At 44.5% G+C, this 18,843-nt stretch overlaps 1 protein-coding gene across 1 annotated transcript; it reads right to left on the minus strand.

The window, feature by feature from the left end:
• Window positions 1–80: 80 nt before the first annotated feature.
• LOC105006502 (serine/threonine-protein kinase DCLK2) lies at window positions 81–18,843 on the minus strand. Its single transcript, XM_034290841.1, has 15 exons — window positions 17,511–18,843; window positions 15,546–15,940; window positions 10,433–10,562; window positions 9,252–9,398; window positions 9,053–9,135; window positions 7,714–7,771; window positions 7,057–7,162; window positions 6,864–6,921; window positions 6,243–6,362; window positions 5,822–5,968; window positions 5,601–5,734; window positions 5,193–5,270; window positions 5,005–5,101; window positions 2,083–2,163; window positions 81–2,008 (listed from the first exon to the last, which is right to left on the minus strand). Exons 1-15 carry the CDS (start codon window positions 17,926–17,928, stop codon window positions 1,850–1,852), a joined length of 2,211 nt encoding a protein of 736 aa, XP_034146732.1. The 5' UTR covers window positions 17,929–18,843; the 3' UTR covers window positions 81–1,849.

Here is an 18,843-nt window from a genome sequence, read left to right on the forward strand (position 1 = left end):
CCCATGAGTGTAGCTGTACAAATGTGTGTGTGTGTGCAGAGAGGTGTGTGTGCAGAGGTTTGTGTGACCAGTAGTCATGGTATCATGTCATGGTTTTATTCTCAGTTTGGAGTGTTGTTGAAGCAACGAACCAGGACATGTTTAAACATATAACCCAACCAACCAAACACACAGAACATACCATCATCACTATTCTGTCTTCACCAACACTCATCCCAGTTTGATTTGGAAACTATACCTAGCCTGGGTGGTATTCTGAGCCAAATCCTTGCTAATGATTTGGCTAATATAGCCTTTTTCCAGACTATATTAACTACGGTTGATAGTGGTTTAAATAAAATGCGGTTGGTTGGAGCACTAACACACACACACACGCACTTATTGTTAAAAATGAAAGTCACATACTGTAGGTATCGGCCTGTCAACACTCACAATGGAAGGCCCATTGTCATTTAGTGTGAAGCAAAAAATAATGTAAGACCAGTTAAAACCGGTATTTCTGAGGGGAGTTTCCTGGAAGCTTTGTAACCGATGTCCTGCGTTTTTAACAATAAGGGTCCTTTCTGATTGAGGCGACAGAAGCATTGTGAGTCTCCGCAGCTGCTGGACGTCCTTTACGTTTCACATGAACTACGATGTGGATCTTCTACAGCGCATAAACACAGGTTGATCCCAGCCAACACCACCCAGTCCAGTTGAAGCCTCACCTCAGCGCTCCGGAGCTTTCCGGAGACTCAGCATGGTCACTAAGACTTGGCTCCCATCCAACTGGATTTTTTTTTTTTTTTAGTTTTCAAAATGACACCAGCCCCCTTAACTCTTTGTTCAGTAGTGACAGTTAGAGATTGATCAATTGATCACTTCATTATTCTGTAGTAACACACTCATATTTACATCCAATAACACATCTTAACCCCCTTCAGGATACACATTTAGGGACGGTTTGAGAACAGGCTTACGTCTGGGAAACTGACCTCATATGAAATTAAATAACTATCACAGTAAAAACCTAAAGGTGGTGATTAATGTCTCACACTACACAGCACCTCAGAAGGATGCTGGTCATTTTCAGACTGCTACATTCTCCTCAAAACCACTCAGACAGATCTACGACACACGTACAAAATATACTGTAAAAATACTAAATACTCCGGTTGTGTAAGATTTAAGAGAGCCGGGGAGAGAGGGATTGTGGGAAACATGAGCTACATAATCAGAAGAATTACAGAGGAAGACTGAGATCAAAGAAAAGAGAGAGAGACATGGCGACTGTTAGTCTCAGAGAGTAGAGGATGGGTACAGTACAGTGTTGTATCTGAGGTTGTTCATTAAGGGTATTACAGTACTATAGTCTAACTGTCTGTCCGTTCCAGCCCTCTGCTCTGCTACGAAGAGGATGTTAGGGCTTGAAATGGGTCGTGTCCCAAATCCACAACCCCTCTCTGCTTGGCTAAGGGAAGGGACTAGGGACTGAAACAGGGTGTCGGCACTGTTCTTCCTCTCCCTAGCCAGGGGAACAGCCCGGGGAGTGAACACTGTCACAGCCCACAACCTGTTTCCTTGTGGTTTAAATGCTATAAATTCACACAGCCCTCCACTCTTCGGCAAGGAAGCAGGTTCTAGGAGCTGAAATGGAACGTGTCCTCGGGATGATGAGGGGCTAGGAGCTGAAATGTCGCATGTCCTCAGGATGATGAGGTGCTAGGAGCTGAAATGGAACGTGTCCTCGGGATGATGAGGGGCTAGGAGCTGAAATGTCACATGTCCTCAGGATGATGAGGTGCTATGAGCTGAAATGGAACGTGTCCTCGGGATGATGAGGGGCTAGGAGCTGAAATGGCATGTGTCCTCAGCAGAGCGGCGAGGTGAAAGGTTTCGGGCTAGTTGTGTTGTGGGCCGGGCTACTCTGTGTTGCCGGGGATACAGGGGTCCCGCAGGGGTCAGGGGTCACAGTAGCCGGTGATGACATTTCTGTGTTCAAACTGCTGCTCTCCAGGGTTGCTTCGTCCTACAGAACACACACTTTTTATTTTAATATCCAGATTTTGTGTGTGTGTGTGTGTGTGTGTATACGGTACGTACCATGACCCAGGGATGTGAGAGGACGTCCTCTGCTGTAAACCGTGTTTCCACGTTCACCTGCAGCATGTGACCAATCAGACCCTAGGAGGTCAAGTGCCAGGATGTTAGTATCCCGCCACTCTAACGACTCATCTAACTGCAGGATATTTCAACAAACAACAAGCATCAAACTGATTGTCCCCCACCTGACGTATCACAGACACAGTGTTAATGATGCACATGGACCCCATCTGACGTATCACAGACACAGTGTTAATGATGCACATGGACCCCATCTGACGTGTCACAGACACTGTGTAAATGATGCCCATGGACCCCACCTGACGTATCACAGACACAGTGTTAATGATGCACATGGACCCCATCTGACGTGTCACAGACACTGTGTTAATGATGCCCATGGACCCCACCTGACGTATCACAGACACAGTGTTAATGATGCACATGGACCCCATCTGACGTGTCACAGACACTGTGTTAATGATGCCCATGGACCCCACCTGACGTATCACAGACACAGTGTTAATGATGCACATGGACCCCATCTGATGTGGCACAGACACGGTGTTAATGATGCCCATGGACACCACCTGACGTGTCACAGACACAGTGTTAATGATGCCCATGGACCCCACTTGACATGTCACAGACACAGTGTTAATGATGCCCATGGACCCCCCACCTGACGCGTCACAGACACGGTGTTAATGATGCACATGGACCCCACCTGACGTATCACAGACACAGTGTTAATGATGCACATGGACCCCACCTGACGTGTCACAGACACTGTGTTAATGATGCCCATGGACCCCATCTGACGTGTCACAGACACTGTGTTAATGATGCACATGGACCCCATCTGACGTGTCACAGACACTGTGTTAATGATGCCCATGGACCCCATCTGACGTGTCACAGAAAGTGTTAATGATGCTCATGAACCCCATCTGACGTGGCACAGACACAGTGTTAATGATGCCCATGGACCCCATCTGACGTGGCACAGACACTATGTTAATGATGCCCATGGACCCCATCTGACGTGTCACAGACACAGTGTTAATGATGCCCATGGACCCCATCTGACGTGGCACAGACACAGTGTTAATGATGCCCATGGACCCCATCTGACGTGGCACAGACACAGTGTTAATGATGCCCATGAACTCCTAGTGGCTCAGCGGTCTACCGAAGACGCTCGAGACATTGGACGTCCGTGACGTCTCCGCTGTGGGCGGGAGTCAATGAGGTGTGTGTAGCATCCTCATGGTGTGTGTAGCACCCTCATGGTGTGTGTAGCATCCTCATGGTGTGTACATCCTCATGGTGTGTGTGCATCCTCATGGTGTGTGTAGCATCCTCATGGTGTGTGTAGCATCCTCATGGTGTGTGTAGCATCCTCATGGTGTGTGTAGCATCCTCATGGTGTGTGTGCATCCTCATGGTGTGTGTAGCATCCTCATGGTGTGTGTAGCATCCTCATGGTGTGTGTGCATCCTCATGGTGTGTGTAGCATCCTCATGGTGTCTGTGTAGAATCCTCATGGTGTGTGTAGCATCCTCATGGTGTGTGTAGCATCCTCATGGTGTGTGTGCATCCTCATGGTGTGTGTAGCATCCTCATGGTGTGTGTGCATCCTCATGGTGTGTGTAGCATCCTCATGGTGTGTGTAGCATCCTCATGGTGTGTGTAGCATCCTCATGGTGTGTGTAGCATCCTCATGGTGTGTGTAGCATCCTCATGGTGTGTGTGCATCCTCATGGTGTGTGTAGCATCCTCATGGTGTGTGTATATCCTCATGGTGTGTGTAGCATCCTCATGGTGTGTGTGCATCCTCATGGTGTGTGTAGCATCCTCATGGTGTGTGTAGCATCCTCATGGTGTGTGTAGCATCCTCATGGTGTGTGCATCCTCATGGTGTGTGTGCATCCTCATGGTGTGTGTAGCATCCTCATGGTGTGTGTAGCATCCTCATGGTGTGTGTGCATCCTCATGGTGTGTGTAGCATCCTCATGGTGTGTGTAGCATCCTCATGGTGTGTGTAGCACCCTCATGGTGTGTGTGCATCCTCATGGTGTGTGTAGCATCCTCATGGTGTGTGTAGCATCCTCATGGTGTGTGTAGCATCCTCATGGTGTGTGTGCATCCTCATGGTGTGTGTACATCCTCATGGTGTGTGTAGCATCCTCATGGTGTGTGTAGCATCCTCATGGTGTGTGTAGCATCCTCATGGTGTGTGTGCATCCTCATGGTGTGTGTAGCATCCTCATGGTGTGTGTAGCATCCTCATGGTGTGTGTGCATCCTCATGGTGTGTGTAGCATCCTCATGGTGTGTGTACATCCTCATGGTGTGTGTAGCATCCTCATGGTGTGTGTAGCATCCTCATGGTGTGTGTGCATCCTCATGGTGTGTGTAGCATCCTCATGGTGTGTGTAGCATCCTCATGGTGTGTGTAGCATCCTCATGGTGTGTGTGCATCCTCATGGTGTCTGTGCATCCTCATGGTGTGTGTGCATCCTCATGGTGTGTGTAGCATCCTCATGGTGTGTGTAGCATCCTCATGGTGTGTGTAGCATCCTCATGGTGTGTGTGCATCCTCATGGTGTGTGTGCATCCTCATGGTGTGTGTAGCATCCTCATGGTGTGTGTAGCATCCTCATGGTGTGTGTAGCATCCTCATGGTGTGTGTGCATCCTCATGGTGTGTGTAGCATCCTCATGGTGTGTGTAGCATCCTCATGGTGTGTGTAGCATCCTCATGGTGTGTGTAGCATCCTCATGGTGTGTGTACATCCTCATGGTGTGTGTGCATCCTCATGGTGTGTGTAGCATCCTCATGGTGTGTGTAGCATCCTCATGGTGTGTGTAGCATCCTCATGGTGTGTGTAGCATCCTCATGGTGTGTGTGCATCCGGTACCTTGGCAGGCAGGCTGACGCCGTCCCAGTCTGGGGAAGGAAACTCCAGTTTCCCCTGGAGGATCTGGTCAAACAATTCCTCCTGGACATTATTCTCACTGCCGGGGGGGAGGCGGGGGGGGTGTTTATATACTGGTGGCTGGAGCAGACCAACTACAGAGTAGGGGGTAATGGAAAAGGCCAACTCACCTCCGAAATGGGGGGAAGCCACATAGTAGGATGTAAGTGATGACTCCTGCTGCCCAGATATCCACCTTCAGACCATACCTGACAACACACACACACACACACACACCTAAGTTACCTGACAACACACACACACACATAAGTTACCTGACAACACACACACACACACACCTAAGTTACCTGACAACACACACACACACATAAGTTACCTGACAACACACACACACACCTATGTTACCTGACAACACACACACACACCTAAATTACCTGACTACACACACACACACACCTTAGTTACCTGACAACACACACACATAAGTTACCTGACAACACACACACACACCTAAGTTACCTTACAACTCAGAGGCTCAATCACAGTCAAAAGCGGTTGGTGATAACGTAATATCTCACCCCGTCTCAGCGATGATCTCTGGCGCCACATAGGTCGGTGTTCCACAGACTGTGTACAGGGGGCCTTCTACGACCGTGGCCAGCCCAAAATCCCCCAGCTTCAACGACTTGGTCCCGTCCGGATACTCGCACACCTGGACACAGAACATGTAGGTGACCCACGGGGGGATCGGACCCCACACCCCGTAACACACCCGATGTGGATCCAGTAGGCGTGTTACCAGAAGGTTCTCAGGTTTGATGTCCCTGTGGACAATGTTGATGCGGTGCAGGTATGTGATGGCTCCTGCCAGGTTGAACACCATGGCGCTGGCGTCTCTCTCCGTGTATTTAGTGGAGGATGTTATAGCATCAAACAAATCCCCTCCCTGTGGAGATAAAACACACACGCGTTACTTAACACACACACACATCTCTACGCACACTCGCGCGGCCATGTCTCCCACAGACTTCCAAAACCTAAATCTAAATCTGAACAGTAGCATAACCTAACCTTGACCTCAATAACCTAATTTAAATGCCTAAACTAACCAAAACATTTAACCAAAAAAAAAGAAAAGATATTAATGCAGTGATTTTGGTGATTGTTTTGGTTTTGAAAAGGCAGAGAAAAAGGCACACACACACACACACACGCGGTACCTTGACCAGTTCCATGACCAGGTAAAGCTCGGTGGGCGTGTCGTCGACCTCGATCAGCTGGATGATACTCGGATGCTTAACCCTTCGCAGCACGGTCACCTCGTTCTCTATCAGGTGCTCCTAATCAATAAACACTCATCACAGTCACCTCATTCTCTATCAGGTGCTCCTAATCAATAAACACTCATCACAGTCACCTCATTCTCTATCAGGTGCTCCTAATCAATAAACACTCATCACAATCACCTCGTACTCTATCAGGTGCTCCTAATCAATAAACACTCATCACAGTCACCTCGTTCTCTATCAGGTGCTCCTAATCAATAAACACTCATCACAGTCACCTCGTTCTCTATCAGGTGCTCCTAATCAATAAACACACATCACAATCACCTCGTTCTCTATCAGGTGCTCCTAATCAATAAACACTCATCACAGTCACCTCGTTCTCTATCAGGTGCTCCTAATCAATAAACACTCATCACAATCACCTCGTTCTCTATCAGGTGCTCCTAATCAATAAACACTCATCACAGTCACCTCGTTCTCTATCAGGTGATGTAAAAACAGAATGAACCAGTCAGTCCATGAATCCATCAGTCCGTAGTGTTGAGGACATACCTTTCCACAGCAACGAGCTTTGTCTATGATCTTCAGAGCAAACTCCTGTCCCGTCGACCTGTCAATCAATCAATCAATCAAACACAGTGTGGGCATAAAGCCATACAGGTGTGTGTTAACTGTGCAGATGTGTGTTTTAACTGCGCAGGTGTATGTGTTAACTGCATGTGTGTGTGTTAATTGTACAGCATACCTCTCTACACACTCTTTAACCACAGCAAAGTTCCCGTCCCCAATAACCTTCCCCACTCGGTACTTATCCTTGATGATGCAGGATGAAACCAGGCTGTTCCCATTCACTATAGAGGACCAACACACACACACACACACACATCCCCCCCACAAACGCACACACACACACACACACACACACACATTTATTCAGTTGTCAGGTTGCATTATTACAAAAATAGCCCAGAGTCACAGGAGAAACATTAACCTGAAGTCACATTACATTTGGAAAGCAAGTCCTGAAAAATGTGAACAAAGCCAAATTATATTTAGAAATCCCAATTTGGAGTAAACAGCAGTGGACTGTATTATAAAGTGTTTTATTTCAGACGGTCCAACATCGCTGCTGTTCCGTGTTGGCAGTCCAGGCTTCAGCGGTTGGTCAGTGCCAGTGGGCTGTTAAAAAAATATTCTAAAATACATCTTTAAAAAAAAACAAAAAACGTTTTCATCCATATCCTTGTTGTTTATCTATTATCCCCAGTTGTTCTGTTATATTGTAAGTATTACATAATAACACACACACAGTGACACAGTCACAAGGCTTAGTGAAGTGGCGTGATATGACCAGATGTGCCAGTGCTAACCTGTAACGCGCACACACACACACACACAGTACCTTCTGGGCTCAGATCATCTGCTCCATTCACTTCTGAGGAGACCGGTTGGGAGTAAACCTGCACGAAGATGGAAGAGGAAGAGGAGAAGAAATGTACACAATTAAGAGTTGTTTAATTATACTTCTACAAACCCGATGCCAAAAAAGCTGGGACACCGTACGAATTGTGAATAAAAACAGAATGCAATGATGTGGAAGTTTTAAATTTCATGGCATCAGAGATGCAGGCTTCTGAACTGAGCGCCGATAACAACTTGGGTTGTCCTTGTCCTCTTTAGTCGAGATTCTCTGAATCTTTGGATGATATTATGCACTGTAGATGATGATAACTTCAAACTCTTTGCAATTTTTCTCTGAGTAACTCCTTTCTGGCATTGTTCCACTATTTTTTGCCGCAGCATTGGGGGAATTGGTGATCCTCTACCCATCTTGACTTCTGAGAGACACAGCTCTTTTTATACCCAATCATGTTGCCAATTGACATAATAAGTTGCAAATTGGTCCTCCAGCTGTTCCTTATCGGTACATTTAACTTTTCCGGACTATTATTGCTACCTGTCCCAACTTTTTTGGAATGTGTAGCTCTCATGAAATCCAAAATGAGCCAATATTTGGCATGACATTACAAAATGTCTCACTTTCAACATTCTATATGTAATCTACATTCTATTGTGAATTAAATATATGTTTATGAGATTTGTAAATTATTCCATTCCTTTTTTACTCACAATTTGTACAGTGTCCCAACTTTTTTGGAATCGGGTTTGTATTTGGTATATATGGATTATATAGAGTTGTTTATTAATAATTGTATTTGGTATATATAGATTATATAGAGTTGTCTATTTATACATCTATTTGGTATATATAGATTATATAGAGTTGTTTATTAATATTTCTATTTGATATATATAGATTACATAGAATTGTTTATTAATATTTCTATTTGGTATATATAGATTAAATAGATTTGTTGATTAATATTTTTATTTGGTATATATAGATTATATAGAGTTGTTTATTAATATTTTTATTTGGTATATATAGATTAAATAGAGTTGTTTTTTAATATTTTTATTTGGTATATATAGATTAAATAGAGTTGTTGATTAATATTTTTATTTGGTATATATAGATTAAATAGAGTTGTTGATTAATATTTTTATTTGGTATATATAGATTAAATAGAGTTGTTTTTTAATATTTTTATTTGGTATATATAGATTAAATAGAGTTGTTGATTCATATTTTTATTTGGTATATATAGATTAAATAGAGTTGTTGATTCATATTTTTATTTGGTATATATAGATTAAATAGGGATGTTTCCACCTCTCACCTTTATGTGGCGTCGGGCTTCAGGACTGGTGGGTGAAGGGCAGGATCTTGTCACTCCCACCTTAATTCCTAACACCTCATTGACTAGTAAGGGGGAAAGAGGAGGGACTTACTCCAGACAGCCAATTAAAACAAAACTGACTAAAGATATGATTTTGATTGGTTTAGCATCTGTTGACTTGTTTGTGTATGTAGGGTACCTGGGCCAGGTGACTTGGTCCTGGGTGGGGTTTTGGGCGGGGTTTTGGGTGGGGTTTTGGGCGTGGTTTTGGGCGTGGTCAAACTGGAAGGTTTAGGGGACGATGGCTTCTGAGGAGTGGAGGAACGGGAGGATTTCATCCTGCAGTCTGAGGACAGAGTGAATGAGTGGGAGGGGGTGAAAAGATGAGAAACAGATACAGATAGGTCAAACACAGAAACTTCCAAATAATTCAGAAAATGTCTTTTTGGAGACATACAAGCATGTACAGTAGCAGACAAACCTTTGGACACACCCATTGAAATGAATAGTTAGGTGTTCATAAACTTTTTACTGGTACAGTATATATTATACATAATGTGGAGGTACCGAACCCCCGGGTAATATACCAGACCCCATGGTAACACACCCCCAGGTAACACACCAAAACCCTAGGTAACATACCACACCCCCAGGTAAAACACCAAACCCCCAGGTAATATACCAGACCCCCAGGTAACTCACCAAACCCCCAGGTAACACACCAGACCCCCCTGGTAACACATCAAACCCTCAGGTTACATACCAGAACCTGGGTTACATACCAGACCCCCGGGTAACACATCAAACCCCCGGGTTACATACCAGACCCCCGGGTCACATACCAGACCCCCGGGTCACATACCAGACCCCTGGGTTACATACCAGAACCCGGGTTACATACCAAACCCCTGGGTAACACACCAAACCCCCAGGTTACATACCAGAACCCAGGTTACATACCAGACACCTGGGTAACACACCAAACCCCTGGGTTACATACCAGACCCCCAGGTTACATACCAGACCCCCGAGTTACATACCAGACCCTCTGGTTACATACCAGACCCCTGGGTTACATAGCAGACCCCCGGGTAACACACCAAACCCTCAGGTTACATACCAGAACCCCGGGTTACATACTAGACCCCTGGGTTACATAGCAGACCCCCGGGTAACACACCAAACCCCCGGGTTACATAGCTGACCCCCAGGTTACATACCAGACCCCCGAGTTACATACCAGACCCTCTGGTTACATACCAGACCCCTGGGTTTCATACCAGACCCTTTGGTTACATACCAGACCCCCAGGTTACATACCAGACCCCCGGGTTACATACCAGACCCCCAGGTTACATACCAGACCCCTGGGTTACATACCGTTGACGAATGCGGCTGCTGCCTTCCCGCTGTGCGTGATAGCATAGTCGTCCTGCGCGTACCGGAACTTCTCCAGACCACATGCCATGAACACGTCATCATCCCCGAAGAAGTCCTGCAGGCAGGTCACCTGGGGGGCATGAGGTCAAATGTCAGAGAGCGTGTTTCACTTAAAGTCTTCCTGACACCTTGGATTTGTGAATTTACAGTTCCACCTTAGTATACTTGGCTTTGCTCCACCTTCATTAAACCATTTGCTTTTAAAATGAAAGTAAATCCTGTCAGGCCAGACTTAAGATGTTGGAATTTCAGTTCCACCTTAAAACATGTTACAGTTTTTTTCAGGCGCTTTGGTACTATTCACACAAGTATGTGGTAATATACTCACCACTCCTAGTATAGAAAACACAAGAGATCATCAGAAAAGTACAATTCCGTTTCCAAAAATGTTGGGACGCTGTGTAAAATGCAAACAGAATGCAATGATGTGCAAATAATTTAATGGTAAAATAGTACCAAGACAACAAATGTTGAAACTGTACTTGTTTGTCGCTTTTGGAAAAATACATGCGCATTTTGAATTTGATGCCAACAACACTGAGTCAAAACTACAAACTGAACTGCTGTGAACCATCACAAGTACATCTTTGTTGATAAAGCAGGTTTCTACCGTGTTTACGAAAAACAGAAAGAATTGCGCTGTTACATTTCAATGACTTCACGAATGTACTCTTAGTACATTCGTTAGTTGAACCATTGATCTTGTGGTGAAAGATGTTTACAAATGAAATGAAAGCAAAATCTGTTGTTTTGAATGCAAGATGTAATGATTTACGAGTATAATCTGTTTGGAGTCTTGTACTAAGGTAGATGTAATGATTTACGAGTATAATCTGTTTGGAGTCTTGTATTAAGATAGATGTAATGATTTACGAGTATGATCTGTTTGGAGTTTGTACTAAGAGATTTCAAACACTGCATTGATAATGGTACTGTAATAGGGTATCAGTGTCTCTGAAATAGAACAGTTTAAAGTGTGTGTGTTTTTGTGTGTGTTTGTGTTTGTTCTGTACAGCAGCTCGGCACAAAATAAATTGTATCCTTTTCTCCCTCACAGACTGCTTAGTCAGTTTGACACACACACACACAAAGAAAGACAGTCAGCTGCTGACACACACACACACACACACACACACATACACACACACACAGGGAAATGTCTAGAGGAATCATATAAATAGTAAATAAAATAACAGAAAGGTTCTACGACTGTAGACAATTGAGAGTAGGAAAGAGAAGATTGTGGCGAGAATGGGAGGGAGACCGGGGTAGATAAAAGACTGGGGGGGGGGGGGGGGGGGGGGCAGGGTAGATAAAAGACGGGTGGGGGGGGGGGGGTGAGGGGGGGGCAGATAAAAGACAGAGCCGGGTTGTCCAGACAGGCATGTTAATGACGTCTAGTTGCTAGGGAGAGACGAGCAGGATTTCTGTTCTGGTGGCTCGCCAGCCAACACACACACACACAGCCACATACACACACAATGCAAGACCACACACACACAGCAACGTCAGAGCTCACACAAAGGACAGGACAAGTGTCTTTTGTGTGACAGGATTATTGCTTCAGTGAGTGTCTCAAATATACTCTATTGTATTCCCACTATTCCCTATATAGTACACTATTTTATACCAGGACCCTATAGAGAGATGACACCCTATTCCCTATATAGTACACTACTTTATACCAGGACCCTATGGAGAGATGACACCCTATTCCCTATATAGTACACTACTTTATACCAGGACCCTATGGAGAGATGACACCCTATTCCCTATATAGTACACTACTTTATACCAGGCCCCTATGGAGAGATGACACCCTATTCCCTATATAGTACACTACTTTAGACCAGGACCCTATGGAGAGATGACATCCTGGTCCCTATATAGTACACTAATTTAGACCAGGACCCTATGGAGAGATGACACCCTATTCCCTATATAGTACACTACTTTATACCAGGCCCCTATGGAGAGATGACACCCTATTCCCTATATAGTACACTACTTTAGACCAGGACCCTATGGAGAGATGACACCCTATTCCCTATATAGTACACTACTTTATACCAACCTTAATAACTAGTCTCTTCTTTCTCAAAACCAACCTTAATAACTAGTCTCTTTGTGAAAGTTTCTACTAAATCAACTCCTCTCGTTCCCAATCTCTCTATCCTCAATTCATTCTCTCTATCCCAAACTCCTCTTCTATTGTCATTCCATCTGTCCTGTCATCTTTCTTTCCGTCTCTCCTGTCTATCCCTCTCTCCTCTTCTTCTCTCTGTTCATTTCCTCCTTTCTCCACATGAGGATTTCCCTTTCTATTCTGCAGCAGGATCCCTTCAGAATACAAATTAATATCCCCCCTTCTTCTCACCCTCTGAAAATAAATATAACTTCCAGTGTTTACGAAAAATATATAACCCCCAGCATTTAAGAAAAATAAATAACCCCATGTGTTTACGAAAAACAATTAACCCACAGTGTTCGCAAAAAATATAGAACCCCCAGTGTTCGCAAAAAATATAGAACCCCCAGTATTTTAAGAAAAATAAATAACCCCCAGTGTTTACGAAAAATAAATAACCCCCAGTGTTTACAAAAAATAACTAGTCACCAGTGTTTTCAAAAAAATAAATAAGCCCCAATGTTTATGAAAAATAAATAACTCCCAGTGTTTAAGGAAAATAAATAACCCCGTTATTACGAAAAATATATAACCACTAGTGTTTAGGAAAAATATATAACCCCCATCGTTTACGAAAAATAAATAAGCCCCAGTCTTTATGAAAAATAAATAACTCCCAGTGTTTAAGAAAAATAAATAACTTCCAGTGTTTAAGAAAAATAAATAACCCAGTGATTACGAAAAATATATAACCCCTAGTGTTATGAAAATATATCACCCCCAGTGTTTATAAAAAATGAATAAGCACCAGTTTTTACGAAAAATAAATAACTCTGTGATTAAGAAAAAGAAATAGCCCCCTGTGTTTTATGAAAAAGAAATAACCCCCAGTGTTTATCAAAAATAAATAAGCCCCAGTTTTTATGAAAAATAAATATCACCCAGTGTTTATGAAAATAAATAGCCCCCAGTGTTTACAAAAAAATATAGAGCCCCTAGTGTTTACACAAAATAAATAAGACCCAGAGTTTACAAAAAATAAATAACACCCAGTGTTTACGAAAAATAACACCCAGTGTTTACGAAAAATAAATAACATCCATTGTTTACTAAACACTGACTACTGCACATGCTACAATTTTATAGGGTTAAAGGTCAGCTCAACTGGACACATTCATGGGGCAGGTAATGAAGTAACAGACTGCATACATTCTACAACATAAAAAAAGAATGTCAAAACATTTTTTTGTGTGGAGAAAATCACTCAATTTGTAGTTGAACCAGGACATTTTTATATTTTACCCATATCTACTAATAATAAAAAAAGATGCATACTTTCCATGCCCAGCAGTACTAGAGATGAGTCCCTTCATCCAACTAGTTCTGGGGAGTTTATAAATCAGTTCTACTAAAACAACATAAGACCCAGGACCAATTATAAATAAACTAATAACAACACAAAATCACATTTACTTATTGGATTACACAAGCGCAGAGCTATATTTTGTGCTATCTGGCCCTAACCAGAGAGTATGGCAAATTATTTGATCATGGTTACTAATCAAAACTGTAGAATTTCTTTTTGACAAGGTCCAGGCTCAGTGAGCACAGCCTTGCCAGTGACAAGGACAGACAGAGGAAAACCTGAGTCCCTGTGGAGGAAAAGCTGTGTGATCACCGAGAAGAGGAACTGACAAAATGTCCAACATATAACAAATAAGTATAATTCTTTCAAATTTCCCACCACAATTCACTGTGTCTTAGACCTTTGAGGATTAAAATAGTTCAGCCAGAAAGCTGTATCACGTTGTGTCAGCCTAAAATTGGGACAGTGTCTGAAAGACCGACCAGCCTGTCGTTATTTGTTTAACATAAATGTTTGATTTTGTTTTTTCTTCTCTTGGTTATTGATTTTGTTCTATTATTTGTCCTGCTGAAAATATTGATTATTATTACTACGTGAATAATGTTACATTGTAAATTACTTTGTTACTTTATTCCAATAGCGAGAGAGATAAAGAGGGAGCGACAGACAGAAGGATATAGAGGGAGAGAGACAGAGGGAGAAAGAGAAAGAGGGAGAGAAAGATGGAGCGACAGACAGAGGGAGAGAGAAAGGGAGAGAGACAGAGGGAGAGAGACAGAGGGAGAGAGACAGAGGGAGAGAGACAGAGGGAGAGAGACAGAGGGAGAGAGACGGAGGGAGAGCGAGAGAGAGAGAAAGTTGGAGAGAGAGGGAGACAGCAGGAGAAAGGGAGTTGCCATGGTAGCCAGACTGCTCTAAGGTGGATGAACAAACTGAAAGGAGCCTAAGAGACACACCCACAACCACAACCATACACACACCCACATACACACACACAACCACACACACACACCCACGTACACACACACACGTCTGTCTTTCTATCCTTGTGGGTACCAGAGACCTAAGTCACCTAACAAACCCCCAGAAATCCTTGTTCCTTATTCCCTAGCCCTGAACCCAACCCTTAACTTAACACTAAATCAATAACCTACACCCAATCTAGATTCAGAGGCCTTATTCCACCCATTCTAGAGTCTAGAGGTTTCATTCCATCCATTCCAGGGTAAACCCTAACCCCTTCGTTTTACATTTCAGTGATTTAGCACAGTGGGGCCGAGGACCTCTTTTCTGATGGCAAACTTAAGTTTTCCAGCTGATTTCCTGCATTAAGATTTAGACTCGAATGGTGGAGTGGGTTGCCATGGTAGCACATTCCACAGATCCCTTGGCCAAAATCGTTTTAATCTGTTGTTGCTGGTAAATAAAACATATATTAATTGCAAAGAAAAAATGTCAATACATTGTTGCCAAGGGCTCTCATCCAAAAGATTGAAAGCATTTAGACTTTTTTCTTTTTTTGTGCTGCTGTCCCAAAGAAAATCAAAAACCCCACTCACCTGTTTTCCATCCAGGGTGTAAATCCTCTTCACTGCCCCGGAGTCCAGTTTGATGGCCTCAGTAATGTCCTCCAGAACCTGATCAAAGGAATGGGCCGTCTTCTTGTTCAGCAGGATCCTGACGGCCTTCCTGGGCTTCACGCCACTCCGGATCACCGTCACCAGCTTGGGCTTGATGAAGTCCCTCTCCCGCAGCTCTCTCGGGTCCGAACGCTCGCCGACCGCCCTTTGACCCCCAGGGCTTGGAACGGGCCCAGACCGCGTTCCCGCGGCACCACCGGTGGAGGAACCGTGAGCGGTGCCGGCAGCAGCACCGGGTTTCCAGTTCGGGTTGTTGAACTTGGTGTAGTCCAGCTTACGGTAGGGCTCATTGGACGAGCACACATAACAGTCACCTGGAGGTGGGAGGGGTTATAGATCAGGACTTCACCGATCATGGTGACACCGCGGAAAACATCACCGTGACAACATCACCGCGGAAAACATCACCGTGACAACATCACCGCGGAAAACATCACCGGTACAACATTTATTAGCGTTCCACATTTAAGTAATTCAGCAGACACTCTTGTCCAAGGCGTCTTACACCACTGAATGCATACTGGTCGTACTGTGGAAATCGAACCAACAACCCTGGCCTTGCAAGGACCACACTCTGAACATCAGCCTCTTACTAAAAGAACACGGACAGACATAAGCGTCTGTGATCACAGTTCTGACTCTGTGTGTGAGGAGGAGGGGCTTGTTAGGTGCATTTCATGCCAGGTACACAGGTACAGAAATGTCAGAACATGGGTATGGGCCGGTTGTGTGGGTATGGGCTGGTTGTGTGGGTATTGGCTGGTTGTGTTATATGAATAAAAATATCTGGTTGTATTTTTCACAGTGGAACATCCCCTAGAGCCTCTGTGGAGTGAAGAAATGCTGAAGTCTCTCCAGTACCAGCTACCGTAAAAGGAATTTTGCACACGTCTCTCTCTGTCTCTCTGCTCTTCAGGTGTAGACGGCTCTGTTTGACCTTGGCGCTGGCTCACACCAGTACCTATTCAAATACCAGGAGGAAAATAGCTACAACTCTACTGATGTGTGTGTGTGTGTGTGTGTTTGTGACTGTGTGTCCTATTTGCATATGGTACTAACAGGGCTTGCCTCTTCGTGTGTGATAATCCTGCTGACAGTGAAACTATTGTTTAATTTGATAATATGTTTTTGTTGAATAATCTGTTTTATTGGTCACTTATAGAAGAAAACAGTTTCCACTGGTTATCCCTCGAATGTCAGTTAATTAACACCCTGTGATTCGGAAACCCACTGAACTGGAGATAAAAGTTGCTTACAGGTCGTTCACCTCTCTCATCGGGTCTGAAACGCCAGTCAAGAGGAGGGGAGATGGGGGATGTTTGGAGCAGAGAGAAGGGAGGAGAGGTAAGGAGAGTAGCAGCCAAGATCCAGCCAGAGGTGGTCTCATATTCAGCACCAGAACTGGCTGGGTCATCACAGCCATTATAACACAAATCCATGATTCCTGGCCCCTGATTGACCTCCACACTCATTAATGGACCACTCCTGCCCCCTGACTGACCTCGATGCTCATTAATGGACCACCCCTGCCCCCTGACTGACCCACTAACAGCAGCACTTACGGTAGTCTGTCTGATAGCAATGACCTGTAAACACTGAATCAGTCTCTGTTCCTTCCGGCTGCCATAAATCAATGCACCTGGTCAGTTAATGGGAGCAAATGCATGTTTCCAGGGAACGTTCCATAGTTACACAGCTCTCTCTCTGTCCTTATAAGCTACCTTAGTCTGGCTAGAGTGGTGGTTGATTAATTTTTTTATATATATATATATATATATATATATATATATATATATTTCATTCTGGGTATATTAAATGATGTATATGAACTCAGGTGTGACCTTGATGATGACCTAGATGAGTGATTCAGGTACACTCTCTTACCCTCCAACAGTTCATCCAAAGAAGTGATCTTCTTGGCCCCGTCTACCGTATAGATCGCGCGCACGCCCTGAGGCAGATGCAGGTTGTCCGCTAGAGACCTGGTCAGTTCCATCAGCAACGCGTCATAAGAACGAAACCGGTCGCTAGAGACTGCATAAACAAGCCCCTTGAAATACTTGTCCCCGTTTCTGTAGAACCGGACCTTCTTCGCGCGCTTCTCAGATGTGAGCGTCTGCAGCGTGCGCGTGCGGTAGTAGCTGCAGTTGGCACTGTGCGCGGGGCTCGGAACCAGGCTGCTTCCTCTCGAACCAGCGCCTCCACCGCCGGTAGAAGCCCCGGTGGAGCGTGTGGACCGGCTGCGACGAGCCTTGTTCCGTTCATCGAAATGCTCCAACTCGAGTGTCTTGTTAAGAGACATGGCGGACACCGTTCACAGATTCACAGTTCCTTGCGCCGGGTTCCAAATCCGTTATTACATTGTCATTGTCATGAGGATTTGTTGGCTGAATTAGTGACCATCCAGACCAAGGATAAGGCGTCTAACCGTCCACCTATGCCCGTTAACGATAATCACGATTCTTCATCAATCAGCATCACTGCCCTGACCGTGCACCTGCAAGACCACGCGCCACAGACAAACCCAAGATAATCCCGGTTTCTCCGTAATGCCGCCGCTGCGTGTTTGGTTGACGGTTTTACCGTAGCCAATAGCAATACATCCCTCTGTCTGTCTCTGTATGCCGCTAGGCTGGGTGGTGATAATGATCAAAATCCGTATGTTATTATAGATTAACAGAAATACGTAACACCAGCATTTTGTAGCATTACTGTAGGCTACTATTGTCTTTTCAGTCCCGTGTGCAGGGCGTGATTCTTGTTCTCTTTCCAGGATCAGGTTAAAATATTAACCATAAAAGCTTAATGCATCGCCTATATCTACACAAATTAGTCAATATCTAGATTAGCAAAAATAATACAAACACGGGTTTAGCCCTCCTGTGTGGACAGCGACATTCACTTGTCTTGGACCGGATAGCCAAACAGCTGCTGTCTTCACGGTGGGAGTCGCTAGGCAGCCTGCTCGCTCCGTAATGTCTGAGCCGGCGCATAAAAGAAATCCCGAATGGTCCAAATTTAGGAAGCTGAAACGTCACCAAACCAACCAACCGTGAGTGTTTTAAATGTAATTTCGTGGCGCGCGACACTTCCTACGTTCTGCACGAGCACCACCCTTGACTGACAGCAGGGTTGCTAAACATGCGCGAGGCAGCATGGCTGCGGCAAGAGAGGAGAACGGGAGAGGAGAACCGGAGAGCGAGAGAAGGGAGAGAGC

The sequence above is a fragment of the Esox lucius genome, chromosome 24 (assembly GCF_011004845.1).
Source record: "Esox lucius isolate fEsoLuc1 chromosome 24, fEsoLuc1.pri, whole genome shotgun sequence".
Taxonomy (NCBI): Eukaryota; Metazoa; Chordata; class Actinopteri; order Esociformes; family Esocidae; genus Esox; species Esox lucius.

Bases quoted from the DNA above. Each gene is read 5' to 3' on its own strand.
- LOC105006502 (XM_034290841.1), bottom strand. From the start codon at position 17,928: ATGTCTCTTAACAAGACACTCGAGTTGGAGCATTTCGATGAACGGAAC. The intron at 15,941-17,510 runs GTAAGAGAGTGT...TCCCACCTCCAG, and splicing joins TTTGGATGAACTGTTGGAGG to GTGACTGTTATGTGTGCTCG. The intron at 5,735-5,821 runs GTAACACGCCTA...TTCTGTGTCCAG, and splicing joins TCAAACCTGAGAACCTTCTG to GTGTGCGAGTATCCGGACGG.